We start from the raw sequence: 21202 nt of genomic DNA, 5'->3' as shown, positions 1-21202 counted from the left end.
ATCTTAATGTCAAAACCCCAAACCAAATAAGGAGCCCTCACAGGTGTATTGCCTTAAGGACACATTGCCACTGAGTCCAGAGAGTTCTGGGACTGTGGGAGCTCCCAAGGATCAGGACATTGTGGATCTGCAGGAAAGCAGCACAAAAATCACAGAATCACAGACTCATTTGGCTTAGAAAAGATCCTAAAGATTACCTTGTTCTACCCCCTGCCATGGGCAGGGACACTGTGCACTACCCTAGGTTGCTCCAAGTCCTGTCCAGCCTGGCCCTGAACACTTCCAGGGATACACACTGGGTCCATCTTCACCACCTAAGCTCCTTCTTAGCTGCACAAGTTTTCTTTCTACATTTGTCACCTTTTGTCTGTTAATTACTATTTATTATTACTCTGTTGACTATTAGGATTGGGCACCATCAGGAGTGGGAGCCCTTCATAAACTACCAGGCTTTCAAGATCAAAATCCTACAGCTAAAAAAACCCCCACCATTAAATGTATCAGCAGCTGTACAAGAAGTTATGAGATGCAGCCTTTTCCAGTTGCTCACTGAAGGGTGTGTGAAAGAACTGAGCTTATTGTCCCTCCTGCAGGGCCATCTGCACCCACCCCAGCTGCTTTCAGTCCCCTGAGAGGGACAGGCCATGTGCTGACCAGAGGGTGACTGGGCCTTAAAACAGCTGCACTTCTCATCTCAAGTATCAACCTAATTAAAAACAGCTCCAGAACAACACTGCACACCTCCAACACAATGGCTAAAATATGCCAATGGTTTGGGAGAATAAATGCAAGGATCTTTTCCCAGATAAGGAAATGCTGCCTTTTGGAGAAACTTCATGTTGAGGTTGATCCAGATGTAGCCAAAAGGTCTATGGAACCAGGACAGGCAGGTAATAAAGAGAATAAACCTCCCCTTTAGTTGTTTGGTGTTGACACAATTTTGGTGGGTCCAAAATTCATCCGGTTGGGATCAATACACTTACCTATCATCCCTGTTGGGCAATAATCCCGAGTTCCTTCCTGGAATACAAGACAGTGTCTTTATAACTCGGGAGTGGAAAGGGATCTGAGGATGGAACATCTATTTACAGGGACGCCTAATGCTCGCTGAGCCACAGAGGGATAACCAAACACTTCAATGTCAGGGGGATGTGGAACTAAAAATACTTAAAAGCAAAAATGCTGTGGAAACTGAGCCAAGAAAAAGGCAAAACCAAGCTCTGTTGCTTCAAAAATTACCACTGAGACAACAAAATCTTGCAGGTGATGTATACCAAGCTGGGCTGCTGTAACTAAGATACTGCAATGGCCTTTATTTCCAAAAAAGCCAACTGATGGCCTACTTCTAGGAAACATTCATGTTTTTCCTCAAAAACTTAAGGCTCATCTTTCTGCAACCTCGCCTTCTTGTCCAAACAGACAAACTACAGAACATCAATATGCAACATATCAAAATCACAGCTTTTTTTTTAAACTATTTTAAAATTTACACTGGACTGCTGGAAATGAACCTCCCTGGAGCAGGAAGGAGCACAGCAGTGAGATAATGTTACTTATGCAAATTCACTGTCATTCTGTCTCAGGGGTTTCAAGTTCACTCCCTGAACGCTGACCCAGCAGGGTCACACACATTTCAGCCCGACAAAGCTGGACAAGCAATTTTTTTCCCTAAGCAAAGCATGATTGCTTCTTTGTTTAAATCCCTCTGTAACTAGAAATTAATGCTGGGTGATGCAGCCAGAGTTTGGAGGCTCATTTTCTCCAAAGCCTGCCTGAAGTGACTGCAATGGATGGAATTATCCAAGAACATAATTCCTCTCAAAATAATCAGCAGTGCCAAGCAACCCTCAAATTCTTTCTCCTGGTGAGATGACTCCACCCTGTGTGTGCACAAGACATTTTTCTCTCAGACCACTCCTGCTGACTCCTTTTATTGCTTTCCACATGTTGGTTTCCTCCTCCACAGCAACTCCAGCTGCTGGAAGAGCTCTGAACCTGGCCAGGCTCACATCAGTGCCCCATCAGTCATTGAGGGTTGGAGCAGTTCATGGAATCCCACGGCATCAGCACACCAAGAATGTGACACAAATAGGTCCTGCCACCTCCCAGATAAATGCAGGTCACTGTACTCAGGTTTCAGCCAAACTGATGGAGACCTTCCAAGGAAGTTCTCTGCTTTCAGGTGTCATGACTGAGCTCAGCCAAAAGCACCCCTCTGCCCAATAACTAATGGAATAAATTAGTTTTTGATCTTGATTCTACCAAACCACTCTTCTTTACAGAGCCCAACAGCCCTGCTGTGAGAATTCCTGACAAGACTCCCTTAGTTCAAAGCACATTCTCTGTCATATCCTACACTTAATACACACACACAAAAATCATACTCTAAAGCCACATTCTTGTTTTTATGCTGTTTTCACTGCTATTTTGCAAGCTCTACAGCACATCCTCCTCGAGTTACCAGCATTTTGATGATTGTGTTGTTAGAATTTATGACTAGGAACATCAAACCCCTCTTCTGAGCCCTTCCAGCCCTGGAGGAGCCCAACACTGCTATCTGCTGTGCAGTTACATCTCATTTAGCAGCTTAAATGGTCAAACAGATCAGGCTAACACAAAAACTTCCATTACTTACTGTGCAGCATGAAGCACCCTGCAGACACTACAGTACATCCCTACCTTGGGAAAAAAGCCAGCTCGACAGAGACTCTGAACCCACGGTCTCCTGAGAATTACAGAATTTGGGAAGTGCTCCTTTCTTAGGATTCCTTTGACACAGCCCATTATTTCCTAGTTTCTTTTCACTAAGTCCACAGAACACAGACTCAGGTAGTAAAATGCTCACACATGGGGAATCATCACTCCCCAAAGCTGTACTAATGCTAAAAGCAAGCTGGGAGCCTTCCACCTCCACGTGTAGCCTCCTGTTTAACACCAGCGCATTCCTGCCCATGGGTCTTTCAGAACTGGGGCTCCTTGGTGCCAACCATGGATTGGGGCTTGGGGTTCTTTTGTTGTTTTGTGTTCTTAAATGAGCGATGGGCATAAAAATCTTACCCAGCGACATAAAACACCTATTCCTGGAGCAGTAAGGAAAACAGATACACCAGGGAAACTCCAAGTATTAACCACAAACAAGACCACCACAATGAACATCAAACTGATGAACTGTGCTGTCTACAATTGCTTACCTGCTTGTGAGCGTGGTCATAAGAGTTGATGTGGTTGTCAAACTCTTGGTGCTTCTGATACTGCTTGTCACAGAGCTCACAGTAGAAGTTTGCTCTCAGGTCTTCCAAAGCCTTGGCAATGGCCTTTTCTTTATCAACATAATCCTGAAAAATTAACAAAAAAATGCTTCTGTTAAGTGTCCTGTAGAACAGGCTGAAGATGAGGGGTTAGTCCTTTAAGGAAAAATAGTGCTTAATAAAAACTTAGTGTACATTAATTATATTTATTACAGGATCACTGAGGTTGGAAAACACCTCCAGGATCACTGGGTCCAACCTGTGCCAAATCCTCACCTTGTCCCCCAGCCCAGAGCAGTGAGTACCACATCCAGGCCTTCCTGGGACACCTCCAGGGATGGGCACTCCAAACCTCCCTGGGCAGTTCCAAGGCCTGAGCTCCCTTCCCATGGGGAAATTCCTCCACCCTGAGCCTCCCCTGGCCCAGCCTGAGGCCGTTCCCTCTCCTCCTGTCCCTGTTCCTGGGAGCAGAGCCCGACCCCCCCAGCTGTCCCCTCCTGCCAGGGACTTGTGCAGAGCCACAAGGGCCCCCTGAGCCTCCTCTGCTCCAGGCTGAGCCCCTTTCCCAGCTCCCTCAGCCCCTCCTGGGGCTCCAGACCCTTCCCAGCTCCATTTCCTTCTCTGTCCTTCTTATCATGAGGTGCCCAGAACTGGACACAGCACCTGAGGTCCCTCAGCAGTGCCAGCTCAGGGGACAGTCACTGCCCTGGTCCTGCTGCCACCCCAGTCCTAGAACAGCCCAGGCGCCACTGGGCTCTTGCCCACCTGAGCACACCTGGGCTCACGTCCAACACTGCTGGCTCAGCACCTCCAGGTCCTGCCCAGCTTTCCAGTCACTTTGCCTCCACCTGGAACATCCCATGAGGTTGCTGTGACCCAAATGCAGGTCCCAGCACTTGGCCTTAGTGAACCCGGCTTGCTAAGCTGAACAGCCTGTGCAAATTCACAGGTGGGATTCCAGAACTTTGCAATGCTACAGACCTTGGCTCTATTACCCAGAATCACAGAATATTCTGCGTTGGAAGGGACCCTCAAGGACTGAACATCCCCTGGTGATAGCAGAAGTATCACTAAAAGGAGACTGCTTAAAACAAGGCCCGTAGTGCTGATGGGGGAAGGCATCTCATCCTCAGGGGAGCCTCCTGGATTGTCTGAGGATCAAAGCCTTGAGCTAACCCAGACATACTGGCATCAAACCTAGGAGGATCCCTGCCTTTGGAACAGAACCTTACAACTCTAAAGCTGATACTGCTCCATTTTGAATGCTAAGAGATGTCTGCTTGATCTTGGTTTTGGCTGTCTGAATTCAGGAAGGAGGAACATGGCTCCTGCTGGGAATTACCCTTCAGAGCCTGCCAAGCCCAATCTACTTCAGTGAAATATTCCCAGGAACAGACCCTGCAGTGGGCACAAGGAGCTGCATTTAATGGAGAGGGGAGGGAGAGCCTTAGGGTGTCTTTTGGGGTGCTTGAGAGGGTCTTTTCCCTTCTACGAAAGAACATTTACACAGGTGGAAAACCAAACCACCAGGCAGAGATGAAATGTCTCACCTGGCAACAACCACATCCTTCCCTCTTCTGCTACGGGTTTTGAATATGCACAAAGCTCTGGGACTGGGGAAATCCCAGTCCCTCAGGTGGCTGCACTGGCTGGAAATCCAGGTGTGGAAGGAGTCTGTGCTGTCCCCCAGGGCTGCTGCACATCTGGGGGGCTCCAAGATGCACCTGATGCCAGGACACAGGAACCTCAGGGCTAAGCAGGTGTTCCCCTCTTGCCAGGTTGTATCAATTACAACCCCATCAGCAGAATTAATAAAACATCACCACTCTTCACAAGCTCTCTGGGGAAGGTTTACCCTGAGGAGGTGGAAGCTCTTACTCAAAATTAGTTACAAATACTGCATCACAAAGCCCACTCTATTCACTGAAGCACTCCCTATATAACCATTGACCACAGGCATTTCAACTGGAATAAAGAGAAATTATATAAAAAAACACCCTAACATTAGAGAAAAAGCACTTAAGGATCTCTTTTTCCATCTTCAATACAAACTTCCTACGGGAAGCTTCCACACTCAGCAAGAGCAGGCAGCAAACATTTAGGACAGAAAACTTTGGAAGGTTTTTCCTTTGAATTTCAGATCTTATTCAAGGCAAAATGGTTTATCTCCTAGTTACCACATCAAAATGGCATTAAAATAACATTACTGAGTGTGTTTTATCTGATACAAAATTTATATAAAAATTTCAACACCTTAGAGGAAAAAAAATCTAAAAAATTTTAGTGTTCATGTTTGCGATTGTTTTCAATTTAAAGCACTGCTCACTTCTACACAAAAAAGAAAGTAACTGCCTGCTTCCACCTATTACCAGATGCCCTTGTTAAGAAAAAAAAAGAAAAAAATCAACAAATCTGGAGTTTTGAGCCTGAAGCAGGTCCCCAGGAAGACAAGAAAGGAAAACAGAGCAGTGTAAGCTCCACAGAACATGGGCATTTGAAGTTCCTCTGAATCCCAACAAGCTTCCTGTGCCATGTGTAGGTTTTTTTAAGCAAGCATCCTGTGGCTAAACAATGAAACCCAGCCATTTGAGTGATCAGAATCTATACAAAAGAAGGGAATTAAAATCATTTCTTGGCTGCAGAGTTATCCAAAATTCCTCTGAGGCTCCCTGAATGGCTGATCAGGATGCACTGCCACCGGCAGTTACATAATGGACTCCTGTGGAGCAGCAAAAAGTAACGGCTGTGGAGATTTTTCACAGATTAATACCAAAACGCAAGAGGCTAAGGATGAACTGAGCTAATAAAAACCCACTGGAGCTGGGGGAGAGTGCTACTGCTCCAGAGCTCCTGAAAAAAACCTGTGCTGGATGAGGGCAGGAAGAGAAAAGGATCTCAGAGCAACACAGGCTGGGGTGCCTTTGGAAAGATAATTGTAAACCCCAGGAACTCCAGGAACACAGAATGGTTTTGGTTGGGAGGGACCTTAAAGCTCACCCAGTCCCACGCCCTGCCACAGGTAGGGGCACCTCCCATGAGACCAGGCTGGTCCAAGCCCCATCCAATCTTCCCAGGGATGGGGAATCCACAGCCCCCCAGGGTACCTGAAGCTCACTTATCAAGCAAGTCAAGGTCACAAGACAAAAAAAAAAAAAAAAAGAAAAAAAAAAGAAAAAGAAAAAAAAGAAGAGGAGACTATAAATTTTCATAGCTGAACAAACTGCCTGAAGAATTAACTGTTCAACTGCAGAAATGGAATTTTAGATTTGCCGAGGTTATGTTTAATTTTAATGGCACTGAAACTACTTTCCCATTATTTCTCAAATAATTAAAATTTATGCAAGACTGACACTTCATTTGGATGTCTTGAGCCCTTCCTCAACCCTGGTACTCCCCAGATCTCTGGACAATTGAACAAGTAGGCTTTCCTAAGAGCTGATGGCCTGTAGGGGCTGGGAAGCGGAAGAGTGGATTAAAGGATGAGCAGTGACCATGTCTCCACAGAGAACTCGGTTACAGCTAATCCAAGAATGCCCCTGCATGTCACACTCAAATCTCAACAACACAGCTCACTTTTATCGGCCCCTGGCTTATAAAATAACCCCACAGGTTTTGAAAATCCCATAGAAATACAGAATTTGTCTTTTTTTTTTTTTTAATGCTGCATGAACAATTCTTCCAAAGAGCTCCAGCCCATAGATTTCTCCAAGCTGTAGCCATGTCCTACCTTTCCAGAGCAGGCAGGATTTATGCAGTAACATCATAATGTGCTGCTCACTCCTCACTAAGCACAGCACAAGAGCTCCTACTCTCCCAGCTGGTAACTGCCCCTCTACCACCTGCAGGTTTTGTCCTGACATGGCAGGCTCACATGAAAAATCTGGCAGCCCTGGGTGTAGGGAAGGAGATGTCCTGCCTACCCCAGGACTGTTCCTTTCAGAACAAGAGAGAAAGCCCCACTGTTGTCCTAGGGCTCTTCAGCAGCTAAACAAACAGGAAGATTGATGCCAAGAAGTGAATAACCAGTGTGTTAAAATATAAATCATCTCCACAATGACCAAACCCAAGAGCAGTGAATTTCTACCACCATCACTGCGGCAGAACAAGAACTCAGCCCCAGAACAGATCTTTTCCCAACCAGCCCACAGACACTGTGATGTTGATGCCCCTCTCTCTGTACCTTGTACTTCTGCCTCAGCTCCTCGGTGTCTTCCTTCTCCACCTCCAGCACTCGCCTCCGCTCTGTGGCATCCTCAGCATAGTCGAGCTGTTTTTAAAACAGACAGAGATGCCATTTGGCCCATAAATACATTGCATTATCAAATCTACCAGAAAGCACAACTTAACAATTTGAACTGAAACAGAATCTATGCAAGTTGTACTTTGCTTTCCCTGTTTCGTCACCCAAGTGTAAAACAGGTTACTGAGCCCCCTGATGTGGAGGGCCCTGGCAGGCCCATGGCAGCTTTGGGGAGGGGAAATCTCAGAGCCCAGGGATTTTGGGGCACATCCAGACCCCAGAACTCAGGCTCTGTATTTTGCAGACAAGGGTTTTCTTACTGCGCTGATTTCAGAGCAAATTGTTCTTTACCCTGGATGCACAAACTCTCACTTTTAAATGTCTTTCCCACCCACTCCCAGAAGCCCTGCAGGGGTGAGGGGAGCTCACCTCCATCTCCATCCGGCCCATGCCCATGACATCGTACTTGACGACGATAGGGATGGGATCCGTCCTCCCTGGAAGAGGAACACACAGAGAGGGGTCAGCAGCAGCTCAGCACCACAGCTCACTGTACACATTGGGTTTGGGTGGTTAGAGATCTTGCCTTGGAGTGCAGAGACCAGAAAGCTACAGTGAACCAAACACGAGCCATTCTCACAGCTTACAGCCAACCCTGTGCCCAGCTCCAAATGGCACCCAGGATGATAAATGCACTTTCTGAACATTAACTGCTCATGTAAAAGCTTCTCATGGTTAATGTTCCCCTGTGACAAGCCCTGGGGCAGGGCTGATAACAGGACTTGAGCCTTCTCCTCAAGGCTTCTACATCAGGCTCCTCATCTCCCGTAAGAGTGAAGAAGCTGCTAATCACATTTCACTGTTGCAGCTCATTAATAATTGATTAGAACCTCCCTGTAAGGGATGTGGAAGCCTCCCTCCTACCAGCTTTTGCCGTCCCCAGGAGTAAGGAATGCTGAAGAGAAGGATGGCACAGAAGCCAAACTTCCCCCATCCCAAATAGCCAGTCAAGGCCAGGGGTTGGTCCCTGCTCCCCCAGCCCTGGAGTGACGCTCTGGCCCTGCCGTGTTACCTGTAAGCTGTGAAAAGGACTGGTTGCGAAGAAAATTGACTTTGAACTAATCAAACTATGCTGGAGATTTATTTTGTTTTAAAAAACATATCTTTAATCCACTCATAACCAGCCAAACAAAGCAAAATGGGGCAGACAAGCACTTTACTACCACAGCTTTTTTTTTTTTTTTTTTTTTTTAATTATTATTATTTTGATTTTTACATCACAACTGGCACTGGTGGTTGTGATGTAACCCACTGACAAAGTACTTACCTTCTCCAGTGCAAACCTTGAGTGAAAAAACAGAATGTTTACTTCCCTTATTATTGCTCTTGTTTGGTGTAAACAACTCTTTTGTTATACACACATACACAGGTATTATACCTTTGGGCTAAAAGATCAACAGCTTGGAGTCATGCCGAAATATTCCACTGCCATTCATACATGCGAAAGGTTAAAGTCTTTAAAACTGCCTCAGAAAACCTGGATAGGTGTCAACTGTTTGCCAGCATCAGCCATAATTCCTGCCAAAAACACAGCCCCAGAGGAGCTTTTGAACCTTAAAGCACACACATGTGGTTTTATTCAGAAATAAATCAATTTAATTAATTGCTTTACGGTTTTGTTGATATGCCCAGGAATTTGACAGGCAGGTATCCATCAGGTCCAAAAGCAGCGATCACATTAATCTGAAATTGTTTGGATTGAATTTTCCTTTGGATATTTAGTGCTCATCTTTGACAAGGTTTCTCTTATGCCCAATGGTATAATACAATAAGCAGTGACTGCAATTTTTAGCAAAAGGACCAAATTAAAGACAGGTTATAAAAATGACTTCCTAGGTGCAATATCACTTTCATAACGTCTCAGCCAGGGATTTACTGGTAAGTGGTGAACCCAAATGGAATGCCTGGCACCAAGTGCCAACAATTTATTATTCAATTTTTTTTCAAGCTTTTTTTTCATTTTGGTTTGGTTTTGGGTATTTTTATTTGTTTTTGTTTTGTTTCTCCAGCAATTGAGATCTTTTGATGCAGCCTCATTGCCCTGGTAAACCCCTGTATACAAACAATGCATCAGTACTTTTGCCTTCTAAGGCAGTCAAAGTTTTTTGGGTTGTTTTTTTTTTTAAATTCAAAATCTATTTGGAAATTGCAGTAGCAAGTGCTAGTGCCCATCGTGTTGGGGGGGGGGAAAAATCAAGTTTGGACAGTATTAAAAATTTATGTTTAAACTGATTTTGGCAGTTCTAACACAAACAGAAACATCCCTTCTTAGCAATACCCTTTTAATGAACAAGGATCAGACAAGTGTGCATAAAGAAAGGAAAGGAAAGGAAAGGAAAATGAAAGACCAAGCAGAAGGATGATGGCTACAACAGAGAAAGTAAGCCTAACATTGGTGCACTGATGACAAAAGGAGTAATTCAGTCTGAAAATAAAAAATTACCACTGCTAAGTTTACCATCACCACAACAAGTCCAGGATCATAACGCTGTAAAAAAGAAACACCATTTGTTAGGCAGAAACCATTAGGGGCAGAAAATAGGCCGTTTGGCAGGGAGGATGGGGTAAAAAAAATAACAGGAGGCTTCTTGCTCACCCCTCCACCCCATGACCGTGCTCTGCCCTGCAGAACCAGGGAGCCATTGGAGCAGCTCTGACTCCTGCTGGGTATTGGGAGAGCTCCTGGTGACAGCCCTGCTCCGAGGAGGCACTGAGGCACACATAAGCAGGCAATTTAAAAAGGAAACAAATCAGGATCTTAAGGAAGTAACAACTATTCTGGGCCAAATGGAGCTCTGCTTGCAGGTAAGAGGAGAATATTCCATGCAAAAAGCGATGCCTCTGCTTTAAACTTTTCCATCATTTCATTACGAATGGAAACTCCTGTGTGACATCCAGGTGACAAGTGGCACGTCCAGGCATGTGGCACAGCTATGGCAGCAATGCCAACCCCACATGGATCCCCCTGGAGCCAGCTGGAGCAGCAGGACACGCTGCTGGGCACTGGGGTGGCCCCGCTCCGTGTCCAAGGAAAGCCACGATGCTGAAGGGACAGGGACAAGCTCAAGGCCACCCTTCACCCACTGGCTGCCAGATGGATCATGGGGAGCAGCCAAAGGGGGAAATGGGACTCTCCAAGTTCAGCTCATTACATCTCCTTTGAAGGACCTTCCTTGAGGAAAGTTTATCCTACTGCTGGCCATGACAGTGGGATCTTTCCCAGCAGGTAAACGTAGCTGGGATGTCAGGAGCCTCCCAGGTCTGGGTCCCTGCTGAGCCTTTCCTGTACTCCAGCACGCTTTGAAGGGAATGTAAGCTTCCAAGGCCCAGAATTCCCACACTTCCTGCCACTCAGCAGGGCTGCAAGCAGTGGAACGGCTAATTCCCAGGGTAAATCCTGCTGTGTCCCTGTCCCAGCCCCCTGCACCCTGCAATATTTATTTTCTTTTTGAGGCAGGTCACAAACTCCTTCACAGACTGGTCACTGCACAGGCCCCAAAGCAGAGAGGGTTATTGCATAAAACACTTCCACACACAGGGAAAATCTCATGGAGAGGACACAGCAGGAATCTCCAGCAGGATGGAAAAAATAAACAGCTCACGCAAGAGTCACACCTTAGAAAACCCAGTCTCAGTAAATGAGGTTAGTAATGATTCCCTGGACTCAGAAATGAAATGAGATTCCCAAATGAACCGGCTGTACTTGTTTTGCTTTCCTCTCCCCAAGAAATGGGAAAATCTTTCTCCCAGCTTGTGAAAAATTGTTCAGACCCAAACAGACCCTGCAGTGGCAGGGAACACATGGCCAGGCAGGCCTCTCCAGACTCCCTCTTTTTAACTGCATAAAGTTATTGGATACAAGCAAATACTTCCCCCCAGTGCTATAAATTAATAAATCTTGGGAAAATTCATCCTAAGGCTTCAGGGCTTAGATATCAGACACAGGTCACACTGTACATGGAGGACTGTGGGTTCAGGGCCATGTTCTGCTCTGGACACGGTGTGGATGCTGCTCTGCCTCTGGAATGGGAATATTCCACTGGAGCTGCCATCTGAGCCTACCTGGAAATGCCAGCATTGTCAACACCAGCCCATGTTTTATCCAGTTTTTAACAAGTCAAAACAGAAAACTGCTTTCATCAGATTTTCAGGTTCAGAGGAACTCCTCCCTCCAAAAACAGCATCATGGCAATAGAACCCCAGATGGTCTGGGTTGGGAGGAAACTTAAAATCCAGTTCTTCCATGGAACATGGATACCTTCCACTATCCCAGGTTGGTCCAAGCCCCGTCCAGTCTGACTTCTGACACTTGGAGGGATGGAGCAGCCACAGCTGCTCTGAGTACCCTGTGCCAGGGCCCCACCACCCTCCCAGGGAAGAATTTCCTTCCAGTATCTAATGTAAATTGATAATTTTTTTAATTTATAAAGATCTACTCCTTCTCCTAGCCCAACAGGTACATTTCTCTGTTAAAGAGACATTCAGATATAATAGGATGAAAAAAAAGTACCCCAAAAATTCTATGTTAACATAATTCAATCAAATCTCTTTCAGTGTGTCACTTATGCACAGTGCATAAGCACCACAGAAGTAACACAACAGTAATCTCGTTTTGCTGCCATCTTCATAGAAATTCCCCCCAGGTACAAGCTTTGTAGGATCCAATCCTAGAGGACTGATTGATATCACACTTGTCACCAGAGGAGAATTTGATAAACTCAGCATCTCCAGAGGACACAGACAACAGTATATGATCTTGTTGGACATGGGGGATTTCTCCTTTTTTGTTATCTTTATGATGCAACTGAAACCTACAGTAAGGCACAACCTTCCAGGGGCTTTTCCTCCTGGAAAGGGACTATCACCCAGCTGTGTGCAGGGCAGTTTCACGAACACAGCACTGGGTTGCTCTGCTCTGGTGGTTTGTTCAGTCAGTACAAACCCCACTGCAGGCTCCAGAAGGGAAACAGGTGCCTGGAGTCAGCAACTGACATCCACAGGAATGGGTCCACAAGGACAGGGCTCACCTTCAGCTGCACTGTCAGGGAAGAGGGAGATAGGGAGGAGTCCCTGTGCTCATGAATGAGTTGCATTTTCAAAGATGAGGATTTTGCAACACTCAACACTCCTGGGACTGTTTCAACACAGCACAGAGGGCTGGGCTCTGCTTCCAGGGAACAAGTGACAGGGCAAGAGGGAACAGCCTCAAATTGTGCCAATGAAGATTTAGGTTGGATACTGGGGACAGTTCTTCATGGGAGAGGTTGTCCAGCCCAGGCAGAGGCTGCCCAGGGCAGTGGTGGAGTCCCCATCCCCAGAGGGATTTAAAAGCTGTGTAGATGTGGCACCTGGGGACAGAGGTTAGTGCTGGCCTTGGCAGCACTGTGCTCCTTAAGAGTCTATGAGAAACCAAGAGCTGTCCTGTTGAAAATTCAGACTCCTCATTCAGTATATCAAAAGAGGAGAGGGGAGAAAATCCACTCATTTTCACTGGTGCACAAGCCTGGGGTGCTCCCCCACTGGCTAAAAATGACACCATGTTATCAAACTCATTCCAACTGCTGCAAGAAGCAGATGAACAAACAAGGACAAGCTTTAATCCCTGTCCCCTTTGAGAATTAGATTTGTGAGCTCATCCTGTTTATGCCAGATTTCTGGAAAGGGTCAAAACAATCAAGAGATTCAAACAAGGTCCATCATCCTCGGTGGCAAACAAAATTTCAGAGAGGAGAAAGTGTTTTCCAAGAACACAGAAACAGCCCTGTGAATTTAATCCTTACTAAGCAAGGGAGAAATGATGAGAGAAAGTCAAGTTGTAAGCACCCTAATCACGTGGAAAACTTTCAATGGGAGCTCAAAACAGACACACAAACCAAGGGTGCCACTTGCAGAAAACCAAGCTGATGTTTGACACTGAGGCACCAAGCAGAGCTCCTTGAACTTTTGCAGGGGAAGGAACGTAGTGGAGTCTGGGACAAAAACCATCCCTACCCCAAATGCTGGGCAATGGATTAAAGAGCAACACAGAAAGTGTTGGAGCAAGAACACAATTCCTGGTTGATTTGGGATAGGAATTCAAGGTAAGAGTTGCTGTCTGTGTTCATCTTGGTAAGTGGACAGGTGAAGGGTCTCATCAATTCAGGGCTGTACTGAGGAGCCAGGCAGGCTGTGCATGTCCCTCCCTTCCCCACACTCCTCTTCCATTGCACCAGCACAAAGGGCCAGAAGGCCTCGTCCCAAGCCAGGCAAATGCCTTCTGTCACAACAAACACGTGGCACTGAAAGCACAATGACTTCAGATTCACTGGCTACACCCACTCAAGCAACACAAACTCACCACCTGTAATCAAGGGAATGATCTTGCACCTCCAAAAGCAAACAAGGGAGCAACTGCTTCCCCCAAAGGGCACTGAGCAAGCCTCCCTTTCGGTCTGTGGTCTGCTGGGTTTTAACACAGCAGTGAAGATGGGTATGACGACAGCAGCCACAGCAGCCAGGCTTCTCAAGCTAAGTTCACATGAAAACATCACTCTTAAAAGCACTGGTGTGATTTGTGTTGCAAACACAAGCATGGAAATGTTCCTTCATGCCAGGATTGAGGTTCCTGTGAGGACATATGAAGATACAAGAAGATAACAGAGTGATCACAGTTATTTCTTAGGTAAGACTACCAAACCCATACCTCATGAATAAAGGCACTGTTAAGCACTTTTATCTGCCTCTCCTGTGTTTTCCTGTATTTATTACAAAGCTCCAAAACCCAGAAAGAAATCTGACACCTCTCAGTCCCTCAGATGCTCATTGTTCCATGTTCACAGGCCTGACACACATCCACCGTCTGCCTCCACGAGATCAGAGGAGCCAACAAATGGAAAACACATTAATATCTGAGCTGAAGCCATTTGGCGAGCGGGTGACAGCGCCAGGATTCAAGACCTTGGAATTCAAACCTTGAGCTCATTTAGCTCATTTCTCCAAGCTGCAGCTGCCAAGTGATCACATTTGTGACTGATCTCAATTGCTCGAGTGGTCAAAGCTCTGTTTATTGCTCCCCACAGCCCAAGGAACATCCAGCAAAGGCAGCGCCCGCTGCCACCTGGCACCGCCTTGGAACGGGACTCGGATCCGGCTCCATCCCACAGCCAGGGATCACCCCAGGGGCTGCCAGGAGAGGATATTTCCTTCCTGAGCTGCAGGATCATGGCTTCACTTGCAGCTCTGAGCAGCTTCCAGCACTTGTCAGACGCTTCTGCTCCTCCACTCTGCTCAGCCCTTGGACCAAGAGGCAATGTTTTCCCTTTTCTGAACAGATTTGGGGAGGAATGTGCCAAAGAAGAACTGCACCATAGTGATGCTGAGGGGGGAAGTGCTGACTATATTTATCCTCACAGAATTTGCAAGTCAGAGTACAAATTCACTTGTGGTTTTTCATTTAATTGAAAACCATGCAACAAAAATACAGCTTGAGGAAGGGACTGGATTTTAGCATTTGCAAACAAATTTCCTATACCTGACTTTGCTACCTAGCTGGATGTACTCATGAAAGGATAAAATAAACCCAAAGCACTTTTTATTAACTGCTGTTCCCTGTATCACCAGGATGACTTACATGATCAGTGTGGGGCACACCCTGGTCAACAGGAACAGTACTGCCCTGACAGTCTGTGCAGGTTTATTGCTTTCAGCATGAGTGGAAGGGAACAAGGATGCAGGAAGGGTTCCAGCTCTGCATGGCATTACCAAGAGCTCCCAAGACAAGGCATGGCCCTGCCCTCTCCTCACAGCGTTACATCAGCAGAGCTGCTCCGCAGGGAGATGGAAGCAGCTCTTCCAGAACAGTTACACTGAAATGATGCCAAAACTTGGCTAAAAACATAAGCAAACATGAAGGAAGTTATTACTAAATAGGCAGAGGAAGCAGGGGACAGAAGGAATTTCTTCAGGACCAAAGGCTACATGGAAAGTTCCTGCCACTGCAAGGACCTGCCCCAAAAGGGATGTCCCTGCCCTAAACAGAACCACCTGCTGCTTCTACTTCCTGAGTACTGGAGATAATCCAAGTCCCAGTACAGACCCGCAGCCACCCACCTTGAAACTCCTTTTGGTTTCACTCTGAGCATTTTCATGACAATAACCAAGCATTGAAAGAGCTGCCTCAGCCCTTGAGGAGCAAACACAGGAATTCCAGAGCTACACTGAGCCCCCACATTACCTGAGCTGTTTGATTCACAACTGAGGCACTGAGGAGAAGCTCTGCCATGACAAATTGTGTGATTTCTGTTGCCATAGCAAAGTACTACATTGGGATTCACTTCTCAGAGATACCACAAAAGATCAGGATAATCTCAGTCTTGGGAATACTGTGGGAATGTGCAGTAAATCAATGCTTTTAAAAATATCAAATTAATCATACAGGACACAGTTTGTGATGTAGGGGAACTTGTAACTGCCTCTGTACAGATGGTGGGGCTGTTTTTAAAGGATCATGGCTGCAATCAGGCAAGAATGTTTACAATAGAGATCTTCAGAGAGGCAAATCTGTGTTGAATAATTACAGCTGTTACCCAGACTGGCTAAGGATGAGCTGGACCTGTCCACCAGAGCTGGTCAATCTTTCCTCACGGTCCTCTCCATATGGCCAGTAAACATCAAACCTTCCTCCTGCCCTCTCCAAACCCTCCCTGCAGAGCTGCCCACCCTCCCCAGGCCCTGCTATGACCCAGGAAGCAGCAGGATAACCTACGCAGTTTCCCCTGGTCTAATTAAATGAGATTAAACTACTGGTTTTAGTCTTGCAGATATACCTCTAGAGTACTATTACTTCATATTAAACATGCAAGTCCAAAAGGAAAAAAGAATCCAGAAGTTTTCAGCACAATTATTTTTTTCAAACAAGACTTGTCAAAAAAATTGACAGGGAAAAGGCAAAGATCTTATAAAAATATTTTCAAATGTATGATTCAAATCATCCCACTACTGCACATCAGTCTCCTGGTTTTTCATAAAACTACTTTAACTTGACGGGAAATTCCAAGAGAAATCCAAGAGAAATTATTAGAGTGTGGTTGAATTCAGATTTCCCTCAGCACTCTCATTCCCCTCCTGACTTATGTAACTCTTGATTTATTCACAATCCTTGGGCTCATTTAGCACAGGACTTCACACGAAGGTCAGGCAATGCTTTTAACCAATTTTTTGCTAGTTTAATTTTTTTCAGGAGACCACAAAATTCTGGATTATCAACTACAGGCATTTCCCCAAAGATAAAACAGGCTACAATCACCATTTTCTTACTTGTCAGAGTGCAAGTATCACATATCTCTATGGAAAAGTGGCTCCCTAAACCATATTTTCCAAATTAAAAAAGATTCCTGTCAACTGGCAACCCCCTTTCCTGCTGTTGATATTCACTGGCTATTAGCAAGCTAAAGCACCATTTCCAAATATAACAGAAGTTGTTTGTGGGGAAAAAATGATGAAAAACATCAGGGAAAGAGATGAGCTGAAGGATGACTCTGCTGAACTCCTCATGAGTATCTCTGAACCTGGACTTCAGCACTGGTGTGGTCGGAGTCCACAGCTTTCCCTGCCTGATGCTCCACTCAGCACACATCCCAAATTCAGTGAAAGATGCAGATGTTTCAGCCAGAATACAGCTGGTGACAGCCACATCACTCAGGGCATGGGCTCTGTGCTTCCCTACCCAAGGGCTCAGCTCTTCTCAGTAACAAGATTTACACCACAAGCTGCCCCAGGGAGTACAGAATGCTTCCACCTCTGGGATTTTCCCCAGAATGAGCCACGTTGTAGCACACCAGGAGATTTTTTACCAACTGGCAATGGGCAAGTGTAGATTTTAGGCTGTTACAGGTACCACCCAGAGACAGCTCAGCACTCACCACTGGATTCCATCCCCCCATGGGTAGTCAGGATGAAGGAACCCATCACAGGGTGAAGTCCTGCAGTGTGAGGTTCTTGCTGAACACCACCACAAGACTACAAAAAAGAAATATTTCTGCCTGGCATTACTTTGGGATTCAACAAAACCGATGAGGAAGCCCAAGCTCAGATGAACATCTAGAATTAAAAGTGACATCACAAAACTCAGCACACTGAAGTCAAGTTAAAGTGCACAGAAAATAGCTGAATGCAGTATCAATTCTGTACCTGCAACCCCAAATTTTTGAGTTTGATGTAAGGACCTTTTGCAGGAGGTCAGACACCACACTCACAGCTCAAGGCTGCTTAGAGGGGTTCTGTTTCTGCTGCACCTTCTCACCACAGACTGTGTAAGATTTTAGGCTCAAGCAGCATCAAACAAGAAAGGTTTAACAGGAACACACCTACATCTCTTTAGAAACCTCTCCTGGTCTTTCCTGAACAAGGGAGTGTGGAAGAGGAGAAGGACTTCTGTTCTGCTCTTCCCTTCTCACTGCACATCAAATTACTTCACTCTTCAAACTCCTAGAATAAGATTAAAACTGGATGCAAATGTCTCCTTCCTGACATTTTATATTTGGATTTTTGGGCCAATCTAAGATTCATGCAGAAAGGTCACTGGATAATGAATTAAACACTCCCAACACAATCATCACCAATGCCACAGGCACAGGTTGTGGCTGCTGAGAACTCGGAGGAGAAAAGCTGGAGCTGCAGCAGCCTCCCTCCCACATCCTTAGCCTGCCCAGACCTCTGGAGAAGTTGGCTGGCAGGTGGACAGGGCACTTCTCCCTTCCAAAAGGGCTGAAATTCCTGCACATGCTCCACAGCCCACATTAGGAAGGCTTCAGCACTGAATTGGGTTAAACTGGGTGGGTTATTTTTACTCCTGTGTTCCTGCAGGAGGCACAGGAAAGCCCTCAGAGCCCACATCCACAATTTGCCTGTAGCTTCCACACAGTCCCAATCAGCAGAGCTCCAATGGCTCTGTGAGAGAGCCAGAACAGCTCCAGCGCAGCACGAGGCACAGTGGGAACATCTAAATCTGGACAAGACTCAAAGGGCAAATTCCTGCTCAGCCCTTGGGACATGGTGACACCACCACCCCCTACCCTGACTCCAGACCTAGTCCCATAATCCATGTTCACCCCATCACATCTGAGCTTGCAGCACCCCAGGCCCTTGGGCTGTGCCTTGGGATCCACACAGGGCTGAGAAAAGGCTTTTCCTACTTTCAAGACCATGTTCCCACACTGGTGACACACAGAGCAATACAGGACACCCAAAAGAGAGATCACATCGAGTTCCACACATCCCACGTGCCAAAGGAAAGGCCCAGAGGTGACAGCTACAACCCCGCCCGAGGTCTGGCCCAGCAGGGACGTGAGAGGACTGGAGAGTGCCATGCATCAACTAGAGAACTCCAATGAAACCATGTTAGAAAAAGCCAGAAGCATTAACCAGCAAGGCAGTCCTGCCTGAGAGGTTAGAGAGCCTTAGTCCAAGGGATTAATAAGCATTCCCAGAGTTTGGAGAACTCATTACCTCTGCACAGTCCTCCATAGCACAGACACCCCCATCTCTAACGGTCTCACTCATGGAAGATGGATTACAAGATCCCAGGTCTTCAGACTATTGGCATGGGAACATGAGTAAGTTATTGAGGGGCTCAGGACACACCTGAGCTTCAAACGCTTCCACGGTTTCTACAGAAATGGGGTTTAGTGTCACAGGAAGAACTTAGGCTCAAGCCCGCAAGGTCTGGTGTGTGCTGGTTCAACCACCACTTTGGTGTCCCAGTGAGATTTGCTAATCCCTGACAAACTCCTGGGAACAGGAATAAATCCAACCTGTGACAGTCATGTGGAGAAACCAGGAGTGAGCCTCTCCCATCCACAGAACCTCTGCCACCATTTTCCATCTTCAGTGGGCCCTTTCCTGGCCTTCCAATGGCTTCTGACCCCAGTGAGCACTGACAAATCATAGGAACTACCTCAAATCTTTAATTCTTTTAATACCAAAACATCAGCACAATGGAAAGTGAATCCTCCTCCCTCCACACTGACTCTCACATCCACCACACACACAGGTCTAACCTGTACCAACAAGTGAGGCAGTAACTTTCACTTGGAAACATACAAAACTCAGCAGTACATTCGTTTGGATATATCAATAATGGAAAGAAAATCTAATCTAGGAACAAAAAGCAGAAATAATTTTGTTAAAGGCTGCGGCTGCAGTTGAAGGTTTCAGACACAAAGGACTGGACTTACCCTGCAGTGACTTTCCCAATCCCTGGCCCAGCTTCCACCCATGTTTCTGGAGTAAGCGATGTCCAATATTATCCTGACAGACAGAACAGAGAAAACAAACCAAAAATATTCCAATAATATATTCTTCCCTTCCCGCTGACATTTAAACATGTGATGAGCAAGAGATTTTTCTACATATATATGCATGCAAAAAAATGCTACTGAAAAGGCAATATATGCCCAATAAAGGGAAAGACAAATGTCAAAAATTGCTGGCTAGAATTTTTCCAGGGGGATGGGTATTGGGGACGGTCACTTTCTGATGGTGTGCTGGGCAACTTTTGTGCATCACGTTTAAAAGAAATAAAATAATAATAAAAATAAAAAGCAATGTGGGAGAAAATAAAGTGTACCAATAAAAATTGACAGTAAAAAGCATAAAATCAAGCTATTTATACAATCATATCCATCACCTAGACAGCACCACTTAAGATTTTTTTTGTAAAGAAAATCTACAATGTGTTTAGTCATTTTGTTTGTGTGTCAGGCTTTTATAATACTGAGTAAGTTGTAAGTGCAAGACTGCCCCACCACTAGAAACCAAAACACAATCAGAGCAAAATCCAGGCTAGACTTGATTGGGTTTTTTTTTTATATATGTATATATATAAACTAGCATGCAGCCAATATTAAACTGAAAAAACAGTGAGGTTAGTAAAACAAAAAAAAATAAAATCAATTAAATAAAATGAGCTCAAGCACAGACTGGGTGATGCATTTCACATGTAAACTAACAAAAATACTAAGATGTTAGAATGAAACAGGCCTAGCAATAAGTTAACAGCAAGGAACCATTAGTGCATGTAGGGGAAACAATAAGCATAATGTCTCATCTTCCTAAAAAAAAAGCTATTTTGGAATAGCTAGAAAAGTACTGACGCAGCAATTAAGTGTCAGCTTTTGGCAATGGGGCTGAGCAGGGCTCAGTGTGGAAATTGTTGTGTTTTATGCAAGGTTCCTGCCCCCAGACAAAGAGCAGAACACTCACAGCATCCTCGAACCATCTCAATCTGCCAGCTCACCCTCAGTGACCACTTCACCCAGTTACAAGCAGTGACCAGCTCCTCAGAGAAGGACTCTTGGCTGGGACCATGTTCACCTTCTAATCACAGAAAACAAAATCAAAATCAGATATGAACTTGCTGATTATTAATTATCATCAGGCAAACCACAACCCAAGGTATCAGAGAAATATCCTGAATTATAACAGGATGTGACTCCGGAACACTGAGCGGTACATGGAATCCTAAAAAATAGTTATATCTATATGGTGCAGGTTTATTTAATTAAGTAACAGTCATCAAAAGAAATCACAGTAGGTTTTGTCACTTCACAGTGAAGAAAATGACCACAGGGTTTGCACAACTTTGGTGAATCAGCTTGAAAGGCACAACCTTCCCAAA

At 45.5% G+C, this 21202-nt stretch overlaps 1 protein-coding gene across 7 annotated transcripts in view; it reads right to left on the bottom strand.

The window, feature by feature from the left end:
- Positions 1 to 21202, bottom strand: part of GPATCH8 (G-patch domain containing 8) — a 55771-nt gene that overhangs the window by 12522 nt on the left and 22047 nt on the right. For 3 of the 7 annotated variants that reach the window (XM_088068007.1, XM_088068008.1, XM_088068009.1), the window contains 5 exons: positions 19761 to 19833; positions 7918 to 7985; positions 7429 to 7515; positions 3192 to 3335; positions 984 to 1020 (listed from right to left, as the gene is read on the bottom strand). In XM_088068007.1, the coding sequence (XP_087924133.1) occupies positions 984 to 1020; positions 3192 to 3335; positions 7429 to 7515; positions 7918 to 7985; positions 19761 to 19833 (409 nt within the window). Of the gene's footprint in view, positions 1 to 983; positions 1021 to 3191; positions 3336 to 7428; positions 7516 to 7917; positions 7986 to 9991; positions 10037 to 19032; positions 19120 to 19760; positions 19834 to 20787; positions 20902 to 21202 lie in introns of all 7 variants that reach the window. The other 4 variants (XM_088068012.1, XM_088068011.1, XM_088068010.1 and 1 more) reach the window with 4 other exon arrangements.

The sequence above is a fragment of the Pseudopodoces humilis genome, chromosome 29 (assembly GCF_049639895.1).
Source record: "Pseudopodoces humilis isolate 2021_Gansu_Grassland_sample_001 chromosome 29, ASM4963989v1, whole genome shotgun sequence".
Lineage (NCBI taxonomy): Eukaryota > Metazoa > Chordata > Aves > Passeriformes > Paridae > Pseudopodoces > Pseudopodoces humilis.
This window is presented reverse-complemented; position numbering and strand designations above follow the sequence as displayed.